General features: G+C 36.3%; 2 protein-coding genes across 2 annotated transcripts; both read right to left on the bottom strand.

The window, feature by feature from the left end:
* Window positions 1–5,326: 5,326 nt before the first annotated feature.
* LOC148911959 (uncharacterized) lies at window positions 5,327–9,850 on the bottom strand. The gene is made up of 11 exons (XM_089028372.1): window positions 9,835–9,850; window positions 9,390–9,443; window positions 9,083–9,153; window positions 8,885–8,971; window positions 8,704–8,798; window positions 8,213–8,314; window positions 7,695–7,767; window positions 7,376–7,403; window positions 7,087–7,128; window positions 5,704–5,762; window positions 5,327–5,480 (listed from the first exon to the last, which is right to left on the bottom strand). The coding sequence occupies exons 3-11, from the start codon at window positions 9,085–9,087 to the stop codon at window positions 5,327–5,329; spliced, it is 645 nt and encodes a 214-aa protein (XP_088884498.1). The 5' UTR covers window positions 9,088–9,153; window positions 9,390–9,443; window positions 9,835–9,850.
* Window positions 9,376–11,909, bottom strand: LOC148911958 (uncharacterized). Its single transcript, XM_089028371.1, has 9 exons — window positions 11,546–11,909; window positions 11,377–11,442; window positions 11,205–11,261; window positions 11,038–11,094; window positions 10,870–10,926; window positions 10,700–10,756; window positions 10,344–10,376; window positions 9,835–9,888; window positions 9,376–9,443 (listed from the first exon to the last, which is right to left on the bottom strand). Exons 1-9 carry the CDS (start codon window positions 11,709–11,711, stop codon window positions 9,376–9,378), a joined length of 615 nt encoding a protein of 204 aa, XP_088884497.1. The 5' UTR covers window positions 11,712–11,909.
* Between the last annotated feature and the right edge of the window lie 1,221 nt (window positions 11,910–13,130).

The raw sequence follows: 13,130 nt of genomic DNA, 5'->3' as shown, positions 1-13,130 counted from the left end.
TAAATATGAATATGTTAATATATAATACTTACAAAGAAGAAGGAATTATAAGATGAAAAACTGACTAATAAGGAAAATTGAAATATATATTAAATATCTAACTATGTATCTTTATCTAAAAATCTACGTTAATAAGCTAAAAATCTAAATTTATAAAATGGCGCTTTCAGCAACCTGAATGTCTAAGTCTATGTTGTTTATATCATTATAAGTTCTTTTTATAGTCCTTGAGCCTCGTAGACATACAAGTGCAGATCTTAACAGAGAGAAACAAGTCTTGGCCCTAATCCATGCCATTGTTTTGTGGTACTCTTCACCTTTCTTTTATAATATATAATAATAATATATAATAATAATATATAATAATAATATATAATAATAATATATAATATATAACAATAATATATAGTAATCCAAAACGACCAAAGTTGTTCAGTCCAGCACACAGTTATTATATATGACAAGGACACCGACGAACTTCTGAGTATCAATCATATACTGAGTATTTATAATAAAGGTTTGTGCATTTATGGATTTTGGTTTGTAAAACTGGAACTACGAGAAAATACTTTTCACGCGACGGCACTTTTTTTCGCTTTTAAACTACTTTTAAAAAGTAAAGCAGAATATTTGGTCTGTAAAAAAACACTTATAACACCACAGCGCGCGAAGGGTTGGCCAGCTTTAACTAAATGCGATTAAAAAGAATGCCGTATAAACGTTGACAACAGAAATGCCTAAAAGCATTTGAAACAGAAATGTTAATAACCGCCGCTTAAGATCAATGCATCAAAACACAACGTATGGAAACTGCAATCAACTTCAAGTAACAATTCATCAAACTGATATCATGATGTCTAGAACTTGCTAAAATATATAGAATTGACAAAGTCGCCACTACTGGAACCTGTGGAAACTGTGTAACATTGCGACATTAAAGTAAATGAACGAACAGTTTAATACTGAGAACGAACAAGTTAAGATTTTATTGGTCAATTAACTGTCCAGACATATTGAAGTGGCAAAGAAAAAAAAGAAACATGTTTGCCGATATAGACATGTCATTTCCCGGGAAAGAACGCATCAAAAAAACTACTGAAAAAAATACTCGACTCTGATTGCCTGATCGAGAGCAGTGCAAATTCCTTCCTCATTCAGTCTACTCTTAATATGACAGTTTTACAAGAGTTGATTCAAAGTACTTAAAACATAATAGAGTTCGACAGGTTGGAAATGTGCAAAATGTTGTTTCGATGCATATTATTTGTGAGTTTAAGAGCGTCGGATAAAAAGGAAAAAAGGGAACAAATTGCAGGGAGGGAATTGTTAACAAGAAATGGAAATACAAAATATTAGACGTTGTACAGTCGCTTGACAAGTAATTTAAGGTTAGTCAACAAGTGAGGTTACATGTAAGAATTTCCGATGCATTCAGAAGGTTAAGTTCATAACTAGTTATGAACTTCTGCGGATGCAGTAAATTGGAATATTGATGTACGTTTTTCATGGTAAAATGAAACTACCTGCTGTCGGCTAAGGTTTGCAAGATTGTCATTACTTTCAAAAGCAATATCAAATGCTTAAAAGCTTTCAAGATGACAAATTTTCAAAACAAACAAACCTTTTTTAACGGAAAATTAAATTATCGAAAATTGCCTTTATTCTCATTATATTTTTCTCTTATGAATAGATTTTTTCTTTTTCCTTATTGAAATTTTATGCTAGAGGCCATATGCCTGAGGAAATTCCGAAAAGTGAGAATCAAGCAACCCCACCCTTCACCCTTTACAAAGAAAAATATGATAGCTTTTATCTTATACCACAATACGAAAGAAAAAAAATTATTTATCCGACAGCTTTCTAGTTTTATCATTACATAATAATTGAGAAACTCTGAAAAAATGCCTAAATTATTGAATAATCGAGACTGGTATGTTTCCCATTCCTGTTTATTTCTAGTTTAAATGAATCTCAGCTCAATATCGAAAATGAAAAATAAATCGGTTAAATAAGGATTCAGGGAACGCAGTGCTTTCAGTGTGAAATCTTTACTAGTAATTAATATGTAATCATGCGTAGCCGTTAAAGTAAATAGGGCTGAACATATGTAAGTAATACATTCGATGAAGCCAAGGGTGGGTGGACTGGCAAAATTATTTTTGAGCTCCTTACAAGGGGTGGGCCATTAAAGAAATAGGACGACTTTGGATGGTTTTTTTTTTCATTTTTGCCCTTGAAAATGGGGGTGGGTCACGTATTTTTTCAGCAACCGTGTGGGGATACGTGGGTCACACAAAAATTGTCTTCCAGGTATCTAAATTTGCCAACCCCCCGCATGCTTTATGACTAGTCCCTAACGGTCGCTTTGTTTCGGTTCCCAATCTCGAACTCCAAAGTACAGCAACTTCAGGAGAGCTCCCTCTTCTCCAGGTGCACGTTATTCCTTGTGCTTGGTCGAGTACAACCTATAAAGTATATGTCCACAAGGACTGAAGGCGAAGTCGTGCTCGTTTTTCTTTCGTTCCCTCGAAATTTTCGTTTGTTTGTAGTTATTAAAACGAGAGCAATTGTACTCGGCTGAGGCCGATAGATACGCTCGATTTGGAACGTTCGTTTCCTTCGGTTGTGGCCAAAAATATAACCTGCACTCGTTCAGTTAGTTTCGGGTATTTGCTCGCCAAAATGGATTACTAGTAACTTTCATTAATTATATTTCTTGGTTTTTGCAAGATTTTGCAATTTAAGTTTCAGTTTTTGCTGTACAAGTACTCGCAATTTTCCCAAAACTATTTATATTGATTGTGAGTCAGTATCCAGTGGCGGATCTAGGGGTGGGTTTTGGGTGTTGCAATCCCCCCTATGAGAGCAATCCCCCCTATCGTGATTTATTATTTATTATTTTTTTTCATGACAACACCAACAGCATCGCGAGTTTTATCAAAACAAAGGTGCCGAACACATTTCGCTCGCTCTTTTTTGTATACGCCGTATGTGGGACCTGAAACAACCATGCTCGCCTGCAGCAAATAATCGTTTTCATAAGACCTACTACCGTTTGAGAACCCTGTGCTACTTTACCGCCAAACAAGTATCTCAATCAATTCTACAACCCCCTCACCCTTAGAAAAAATCCTGGATCCGCCACTGGTATCGTTTGAACCTTTAGTATACTGTACAGATATTTGCGCAGGATGAAATACGGCAGAGTTCCCTAAAAAGTGGGGTTGGGGGGGGGGGGGGGGGGGGGTTATGGAGGGGGGGCTAAGAATAGAAAATATAGAAGACCAGTCAAAACGTTGGGGGCTGATTGGCAAACTTTAGTGGATATTTGGAAAAAGAGGGGCTGCAACCCCCCAACCCCCCGTCTCTGCGGTGCCTAAAGGCTCGTGCAAGTACAAGAACATTCAAAACATTACTCGTGTCTATTAATTTCCATATTGTACTCGAGATCGTGCGATTTTTTGTTTATAGTTCACTCAATAAAATTTCAGTAAAAAAATGCGAAGCGACGCCGTTCATATTTGTCTATTTGGCGGCCGATTTTCAGTCCATCGCGCAACTGAAATGCATAAAAAAGATTAGTTCTTGCAGCTTTAAAATTATATTCATATGTTTTTTAAGTACAAAATGATAGAAAATAATTGTTTTGACATTGTTTTGGCCGTGTTGCCATAGCGACTTAATTCGATACTCCTACGGAGTACAATTTACGCTATAATTGTCTTCTCTCGACCAATCACAGTCGAGTAATTTTGTTGAGTGTACTACTATAAAATGCATAATTAACGAATTTTCATGTTATTTTCACTTGAATAATTCCTATTAAAACTAAAAAAACTATATATATATAAATATAAAGATATGAATGATTTTGATTATATTTCCTAATTAAAAAAAAAAAATTGATTTGAAAAATTGTAACTACAATAAATATTACATCTTTGTTTCAAAATTCAGAAAGCTTCAAAATATTACTGGACAACTTTTTAACAGTTGCCAAAAAAAAAAAAAAAGCAAAAAAAAAAAGAAACAAATCAAAAAAAAAACAAACAAACAAAAAAAAAAAACAAAAACAAAAACAAAAACTAAAAAAAAACAGAAAAAAAAAGCAGAAAAAAAACAAACCCCAAACAAACAAAAGATAATAATGACAGACTTTTCTCATTTATTTCAATACATACATAGATTGGGTTCACTGTTCGTGTACAGGGTTATTAGATCAAGTATACCAAAGAAACCTACAAATCGGTGATGGAGTGGCTAACACTGAATGATGGTACTTAAAAGTTTTGGAAATTTGGGAACAATAGGCAAAAAAATGGAAAATGAGTCAATCTACTGCTGCATTTGGCCACTGTGAAGGGAGTATAAATTCCATTTCATTTCTCATTCAAAATTTATTTAGTTCCCAGTTTGAAATGTTTGCAATGGTCCATGCCCAAGCCTTATTATCATCTCAATCCCATATTTTTATAGTTCATCTATGTGTGCCTCGCCTGATCATTTTCCCTTATACCCATTTGGAGCATTGAAATTTTCGAAACTTCAAAAATCACTTAAAAAATCTTTATTGGGTTAAATATATAGTTACAGAGTATTACATGATCATAGCAATGTTCAGACAGTGTGGAAATCACATTGTCACATGAATAATATTATTGATATTTAGTAACCACTTTTCCTTTTTCTGATGAAAGAAATATTCTACTTGTTTCCTATGTATTTTAAAATCATAAACCTTTATTTAATTCACTGAATAATTGGCTATAGGACAAAAAAAACATCCTGATATCAATCACCAAGGTAGGCACATTCAACTCCTTGCCCACTAACACAAACTTTATATAAACAAACTATATACATGAACACTTAAGATTTAGCGATTCAGTTGTAGAGTTCACATACTAAACCCATGAACAATATTAATGACATTCCATAAAGAATCATTGTTTTATTTTATCAGTTGTCACTGTGTATTATTAAAAAGTTGTTTTTGTTTTATGGGTTTAGTGTGTGCACTCTAACCTTTTCCATTATTCTCTTTTTCCCTTTCCCTCTCCCTTCTATCCTCCCTTTCCGGCCCCCTTTCTTTTTTCCAGGAGAAAGGGGAGGCGCTCTCCACTCTCCTCCCTTGATCTCGCAGCCATGGAAGGTTCCCTCCAGGAGACCCGGGCTCCTCTTCGTCCTCTCCTCCCTTTCTATCTTTCCTCTCCCATGAGAAGCTTCTCCAAAAATCCCTTCCTCTTTCCCTCCCTTCTCTCCCTCTCCTCCCTTTCTTCTCCTCCTCCTCCCCCGTTCCCTTTTTCTCCCTTATCCTCCCTTTCCCTCATTCCCTTGTCTCCCTTTCTATCTTCTCCATTTCCTCCCTTTCCCTCTTCTCCCTTTCCTCCCTTTCCCTCTTTTTCCTTTCCTCCATTTTCCTCTTCTCCTTGTCTTCTTTTTCCATCCTTCCTTCCCTTGTTTGCGGAGTATCATTTTCTACAAAAAAAGCAACAGCAAAATGTTAGTCATAAACACAGGAATTTTTCTTATTATCTAAACATGGTTTTTTGATATTTCAATTTCAGTCATTACAGTTTTGCATAACAGTAATATCTGTACTACTCTTCTTTGGTGAATCACAGGAAAATGTGATCTGAGCAGATGTACCAAAACCATAAATGTATCAGATGTATCAAAGCCATACTCTCAAATATTAACCCTTCAATTAATGTTGACTCATCTCCTGTTGATGAAGGAGAGACAAGTCCTCCAAACTGAACCTGAAAAAAAAAAAAAAAGAAAAAAAGGGAGGGAAGCATATATTAAAAAATAAATAAGCAATATCTACAGTACTATGAGCAATGTCAAAGCATTGTAATGAATACTGTATATTACTTATTCATTTTTACACAAGTACTGATTTTTGAAATATGAATATCAAAAACCAAGTATTTAAGTCCTCGGTTCCAGATGTCTCAACACCTTACCCCTCAAACTTTCAGTCCTCGGTTCCAGATGTCTCAACACCTTACCCCTTAAACCTTCAGTCCTCGGTTCCAGATGTCTCAACACCTTACCCCTCAAACTTTCAGTCCTCGGTTCCAGATGTCTCAACACCTTACCCCTCAAACTTTCAGTCCTCGGTTCCAGATGTCTCAACACCTTACCCCTAATACTTTCAGTCCTCGGTTCCAGATGTCTCAACACCTTACCCCTCAAACCTTCAGTCCTCGGTTCCAGATGCCTCAACACCTTACCCCTCAAACCTTCAGTCCTCGGTTCCAGATGCCTCAACACCTTACCCCTTAAACCTTCAGTCCTCGGTTCCAGATGTCTCAACACCTTACCCCTCAAACCTTCAGTCCTCGGTTCCAGATGGCTCAACACCTAACCACTAAAACCTTCAGTCCTCGGTTCCAGATGTCTCAACACCTTACCCCTTAAACTTTCAGTCCTCGGTTCCAGATGTCTCAACACCTTACCCCTTAAACCTTCAGTCCTCGGTTCCAGATGTCTCAACACCTTACCCCTCAAACCTTCAGTCCTCGGTTCCAGATGTCTCAACACCCTACCCCTCAAACTTTCAGTCCTCGGTTCCAGATGTCTCAACACCTTACCTCTCAAACCTTCAGTCCTCGGTTCCAGATGTCTCAACACCTTACCTCTTAAACCTTCAGTCCTCGGTTCCAGATGTCTCAACACCTTACCCCTCAAACTTTCAGTCCTCGGTTCCAGATGTCTCAACACCTTACCCCTCAAACCTTCAGTCCTCGGTTCCAGATGTCTCAACACCCTACCCCTCAAACTTTCAGTCTTCGGTTCCAGATGTCTCAACACCTTACCCCTTAAACCTTCAGTCCTCGGTTCCAGATGTCTCAACACCTTACCCCTTAAACCTTCAGTCCTCGGTTCCAGATGCCTCAACACCTTACCCCTCAAACCTTCAGTCCTCGGTTCCAGATGTCTCAACACCTTACCCCTCAAACTTTCAGTCCTCGGTTCCAGATGTCTCAACACCTTACCCCTCAAACCTTCAGTCCTCGGTTCCAGATGTCTCAACACCTTACCCCTTAAAAACTTCATAAGTAAAAAACCTTTACTTACCTCACTATCTCCTACTTCTTCTTCAGATTCAACTTGAATTACCTAATGGAAATTGTAATAATTTGGTGAGATTTTTGTTATGGAACTCAAATATGAGGCACAACATAATATGATATCTGAATTTGAAAAACAGTTTATTGTACATAGTTATTCCCATGTACTTCCCCTCCTTGCTTTAACAACACGTCAGTATTCCTTGACATTAATTTGAGGGGAAGGAAAGCAATTTATTGTCTTTTGTGTTGTAATTAGGTTATTTAACATTTGAATAACTTTATAGGGTACTCACATTTCCTCTGTGCTGGCTTTGCTGGTTCCTAAAACACGAAAAAAAATTAAATAAAAACTGAAAAAAAATTAAATAAAAACTAAAGAATGGAAAAGTGTTGTATGCAAATGTGAAAATAGTTATCCTTGGCTTTGATGTAAGAAAATTGATTAAAGGCAGTCTGAACGTACTTTGAAAGACCAAACCAATATGTAAAAGTACTTAATATTACCCTATATTCCATAGACAGTATTCGTACAATTTGGGTATATAACTAGTGGAAATGTTTCAAATTATAAGTACTATTATATTTTTATACACCTAATTATTAATATTATACCTCAATGCCCTGTAGTTGTCCAGGGTCGTTGAACAATTGGCAATGGCATTCAAAATGCCATTGAAGTCTGCACCTGTTGACAATTCAGTTTTTATAAAGTTCCAGGGTGAGATGATGAGGTCATGTCGCTCCTTTTTGCCAGCATGAATATAAAATTAATTTTGAGAATACACAATTTTTTTGTTCCCTCGTTTCATTAAGACTGATTGATGAGGTTTTGAAAATTTTATGAACCCCCCTTTTTTAATTCCTGGAGTCAACCATGAGTTCATTCAAAACCTGTCAGAAATACCATGTTATTATAATCACATGTTGCTCATGACTGTTAATTATGGCGAGAAGGAAGTCCATTTTGCTACTCATACATCCCCCATAAATAGCCAAGGAAATAGATATAACCTTTGTTGACCATAAGGTATTAACTTTATTTGCATTATTCCAAAACAGTTTTCAAAGATTGTACTTTGTCTCAGTGAAACCATAGTTTCAATGCTACTACAATATGCATCATTACTAACCATATTCATGAATCACAAGACTCAGGTCTTCACTCTGGTCTGGCACGCATAGAAATACATCCAGACCATGGCAGTGACCACTGCTGGTGTATCTTGATAAAACTGTTAAAAAAAATGCATTATTAATATTTCAAGAACTCACTGACTTTCTCATAAGGCTTTTGTACATGTAGGAGCCAATTGGCAATATAAGCATATGTTCATGATGTCAAACCTTTTTCAGACCTTAATCACGCCACTAGGGACAAAATGCTTATAAATTATCAATGATTTTTAAAGCTATTGGTTCATTAAACTTGCAGATCATGTTTTACCAGGGAAGGTTCAATTGATATGAGGTTGAATATGAATATTTTAAAGAGAATGAACATGAATATTGTACGGAGGGGACTAAATCTTCTGAATGGCATCATTTCCTAATACACAAAAACAAATATTACAACATCAAATAGGATTTATGATAGGAGCCAGTCAAAAAGATATTAACTTACTTTCTTCACCATCTACTGTTCCTGCTTTTGCATAGAACAGTAGAGGAAAGTTCTGCTTGGCCATGGAAGCGTCTTTGCTTATGATATTTAGAGACCTTAAATTTTAAAACACATCCGATTTTTTAATACTATTGGTTTTTAATATTTCATTTGATATAAATTTTACCTAAGTCCCATTTACCTGCAGAGACGTTCGAATTCACCACCCATTCCTGTGGTCACTATCGCCAAAAAATGGCCTTGCCAGATTGATGGCATGATAACAGGCCTGTAAAAAATTTGAGTAACAAAAAAAAACATTAACATGAGAACCATTTATGCATCCCAGAAAAAGTTTCATATATAAATTATAGCTAATAATAGATAAAAATTACAGTACCTCATTATACCCTGGAGGAAGAAAAATCAGATCCCCTCCACACATGCTGTGGATGTAGTCCAAATCATGCACTAGATAATAATTATTATACATTATCAATTGATTATAAAGCTTTATTCATCGGTGAACACAGCATTACACATTGTTTATTGATCACGCACAAAGCAATTCAAGACGAGTCTCAAGGAAAACAAATAGGTAAACCTAATGTACTATTTTGTTTCCCTGGTGCCTCAGATGAATTGCTTTGTGCATGGTTACTTCCTTATACTATCAAAAACGGACTGTAGTAATTACAATAGCATACCAGCTTTGTGTGATTCTCTAATGAACTGTGCAGAGGTTTCAGCCAGGGACCCAACTAAAGAGAAAAGCACAAAATGTTTTTTGAGTTAGAAACTTAATGATAATAGATAACAGAATAAGCAGAACATGAATATAAGCAATTGGCATAAAATAATGTTTAATTTGGAATTGTAATTGATTCATATCTAATAAGGAAAATAAGCTTAATTATTTTCATAAGAAACAGTATCAAGAAACTGGAAATGAAGAAACAAACAAACAAATACAGCAGACAGAAGGTGTATGACAGTTCTTTACTGAAGATTATTGGCATTTGAATAAAAGGAACATAATCAATACCTATAGATACATAATTTGAAATATTACTTAATGATACCAGGATCTGAATATGTTATGATATTATCAAACAATGTTTATTTTTATTAAATAACTTGCAATATTCTTACCCTTCATGCCCCTCCCAAGAAATCCCACTTTTGGGCTGCACGGGATCAGCTGTTCTATAAAACAATAATAAAAACAACAGTGTATCCATTTCTACTCTTCAAAATGTTCTGCGTTTTTTTTGTCATATTCAGGATATCTACTCTATTAATAACCCATGGCCAAGCTCGTCAGTAAGTGGCAGCAAATAACAATCCTAGAGCTAACATACACTGTATAAATCTTATATAAAGAATACATTGCAACAGCATCTCCAAACCATCTCAAGGACCATATATCTGTCATATAACCAGGGTATAATAATTGGCATTATTTTTCCTGTCGTAAATAGAGTATGTCCATTATAGGAACACCTCCTACCAAGCCCTTGTAGAATAGTCCCCCGATGGTAATAACAACAATAATGAGCAATATCAAATTATTCCAGTGATACTTGCTAATGAAATTAAAAAAGGAAGAGTTTGAATAATAACACATTAAATAAAGGTTTTGGTTTTAGAAATACACAAACCTTCATCCGTGTCTTCCTCATCTGTTTCAATATCTAATAAGGATAAGTGACGATGTTTAGTATATGAAAAAGATATAAATACAAATATAGATACTGATTTAGAGCATCTAAAAAAAGCAATAATTATCATAAAAACATTTAATTTCTTTCATATGTCCAATCTCTTATTCATGACACTCTCACCATTTCCGGAAAAAACCAACTGCCTGGACAAAGGAGAACGCGGTATTTGAGCCTATAAAAGTTAGACAATCAATGTTGAATTCATTAAACAAGAAGTTATTCCATAAATATACATAATTCTGTATTCCAGATAAGCATTATCAAGTCAGAAATGATGCCATAAGTGTACTTACCAGCAGCTCTTGCTCTCCTGTTGCCCACAGGTGTGATGGGGGGTGGCGATGGAGAACCTATGTAAAAATAAAACAAGAAGTTATTCTAAGAAATAAATAATGCTGTAGAAGTACATATCAAGTGAATATTAAGAAATTAACCTGGAACATATTGCCATAAGTGTACTTACCAGCTACTCTGCTCTCCTGTTGCCCCACAGGTGTGATGGGGGGTGGCGATGGAGAACCTATGTAGTAAAACAAGAAGTTATTCTAAGAAATAAATAATGCTGTAGAAGTACATATCAAGCGAATATTAAGAACTTATCCTGGAACATATTGGCCATAAGTGTACTTACCAGCTGCCCTTGCTCTCCTGTTGCCCACAAATGTGATGGGGGGTGGCGATGGAGAACCTATGTAGTAAAACAAGAAGTTTATTCTAAGAAATAAATAATGCTATAGAAGTACATATCAGTAAATATTAAGAACTTATCCTGGAACATATTGCCATAAGTGTACTTACCAGCTGCTCTTGCTCTCCTGTTGCCCACAGGTGTGATGGGGGGTGGCGATAAAGAACCTATGTAAAAAATAAAACAAGAAGTTATTCTAAGAAATAATAATGCTGTGTAGAAGTACATATCAAGTAAATATTAAGAAATTATCCTGGAACATATTGCCATAAGTGTACTTACCAGCTACTCTTGCTCTCCTGTTGCCCACAGGAGATGAAGGTGGTGAGGGAGGTGGCAATGGAGAACCTATGTAAAAATAAAACAAGAAGGTTATGCCAGAAAAATGAGCTTATATTCCTGTAGAAGTAGGTGGTTTAAGTCAGACACTTATTGTCATACATGTAATTACCAGTTACTCCCAATCTGTCTGGAGATGATGGTGGTGACGGCAGGGTGGAGAATCTATAAACAAACAAAAAAGGAAGGTATTTTAATAAATGTATAATTATGTAGAAGTAGATAAGTTTAGCAAATATGTTCAAGACAGACAAATATATTTTCATCAGCTTATGCATGTGCCATTGGCCGCCCTCCCCCTGATGAACAGAGCTATACGTATAAAGGAATATAGTATAGTGATTTCAAAGTCTTGAAAACCATTAATTAGTTGAAAGAAACTTTTTATTGAAAAAAATGACGAAATCTTGTAGAAATATACACAGTAACGAACTAGTCAATAGCATTTTAGAAATACGGTTAAGGAAAAAAGCCCTTCCAATAGTTTGAAAATCCCTTAGTTGATAAATTAAACTCTCGTTAAGGATATTTCTTATTGAATAACGTATATGTCTCATCCGTTTGGAAGTTAGTATCCTCCACTTCTAAACAAGCCCTTCCACCATTGATAATAAAAGAGCCATACGAGCCATGCTTCCATGCCGGTATAATATAACCGTATTTCATTTTCACTTGTATATGCTTGTGGTCAAGCACCGCGCTCTGTTTTGTTGTCAGTGTTATTTCAAAGGTAGTACAGTTTAGATTCTTTTGTTACTTACCACTCCTACGCATCGGGCCAATAGTGGGTTTTGATAGACGCAAACGTGGCAAAGTAGACAATGGAAACGGAATACGCGAGAAAGCGTGGCTATCTTAGAATTGGGCGGGAAATAATGTATTCTCTCGCATTAAGGGAAATGGGTCAAAACTAGAGAAACAAAACTGTGCTGGTTACAGTATAAGGGACCGATTTCAAATTCGACTGAAACTATTAATGTAAGCCAAATCATTCCACAGAACGACCGACATTGTTTGTTACTTGAAATATCCTAGCACTCAGTGATGGTAAAGCCAATCGTATTGGAATGTGGCAACGTTGTGCGACGCATGCGTCGATAGGCTGAAGATGGCCCAGAAGACAGGACCAGAAATGCCTCGTGTAGATAGGGAAGGCCCTATTCCGCGGATCCGTCAATGGCCATGGAGACGATGTGTCTGGTGTCATTCATGTCTTGCCGGTTGCCTTATAATGACGGATGTGTCGTGGGCCGGAAGAGTGGACGGGACACGACTTCCACTGACCCAATGCCAGTTAGGTTGGCAAACTAGGTGAAAGCAGCAAGGAACGAGAAAAGAATGCCAATAAGACCTGCAAATTGCACTTGGTGCCAACTGAAATTCCTAGAATTTCAATTTAACAACCATAAAGGAACCGAGTGCAGAAGCGAAGGTGTGTTTGTCCCTATTTCAAGGGACCCAAATGACAGCCTACCTCACAATGTGATATGGAGTATTTGTGATGGCCCTTTTTCAAAATGTTTTTCCTAAGACATTAAAGTGGAATTCCAAAAATTCTCAGTAAGTCTAAAACTATAAAAAAGACATGATTTCAATTCAAGTTTTGGTCACAGATGCGAAGCACGCAGCACATGTTCACGTGCCCTAACAGGGTGCCAGACGTGTGAGGCCCTTCGTGGATGCGACTTTGGTGGTAA

The sequence above is a fragment of the Actinia tenebrosa genome, unplaced genomic scaffold (genome assembly GCF_029948245.1).
Source record: "Actinia tenebrosa isolate PJP-AT-01 unplaced genomic scaffold, QUT_ActTen_1.0 PGA_scaffold12__29_contigs__length_12842862, whole genome shotgun sequence".
NCBI classification, from domain to species: Eukaryota; Metazoa; Cnidaria; class Anthozoa; order Actiniaria; family Actiniidae; genus Actinia; species Actinia tenebrosa.
Note: the sequence above shows the minus strand (reverse complement) of the source record. Positions and strands in the feature narration are given on the sequence as shown.

What these genes read in the sequence shown, in the direction of transcription:
- LOC148911959 (XM_089028372.1), bottom strand. An exon ending in GACAACTACAGGGCATTGAG is followed by an intron (nt 7,404 to 7,694) that starts GTATAATATTAA and finishes TTCGTGTTTTAG; the next exon opens with GAACCAGCAAAGCCAGCACA. An exon ending in AAGAAGTAGGAGATAGTGAG is followed by an intron (nt 5,763 to 7,086) that starts GTAAGTAAAGGT and finishes TTTTTTTTTCAG; the next exon opens with GTTCAGTTTGGAGGACTTGT.
- LOC148911958 (XM_089028371.1), bottom strand. Translation starts at nt 11,711, where the DNA reads ATGCATAAGCTGATGAAAATATATTTGTCTGTCTTGAACATATTTGCT. An exon ending in AGACAGATTGGGAGTAACTG is followed by an intron (nt 11,443 to 11,545) that starts GTAATTACATGT and finishes ATTTTTACATAG; the next exon opens with GTTCTCCATTGCCACCTCCC. An exon ending in CAGGAGAGCAAGAGCTGCTG is followed by an intron (nt 10,377 to 10,699) that starts GTAAGTACACTT and finishes TATCCTTATTAG; the next exon opens with ATATTGAAACAGATGAGGAA.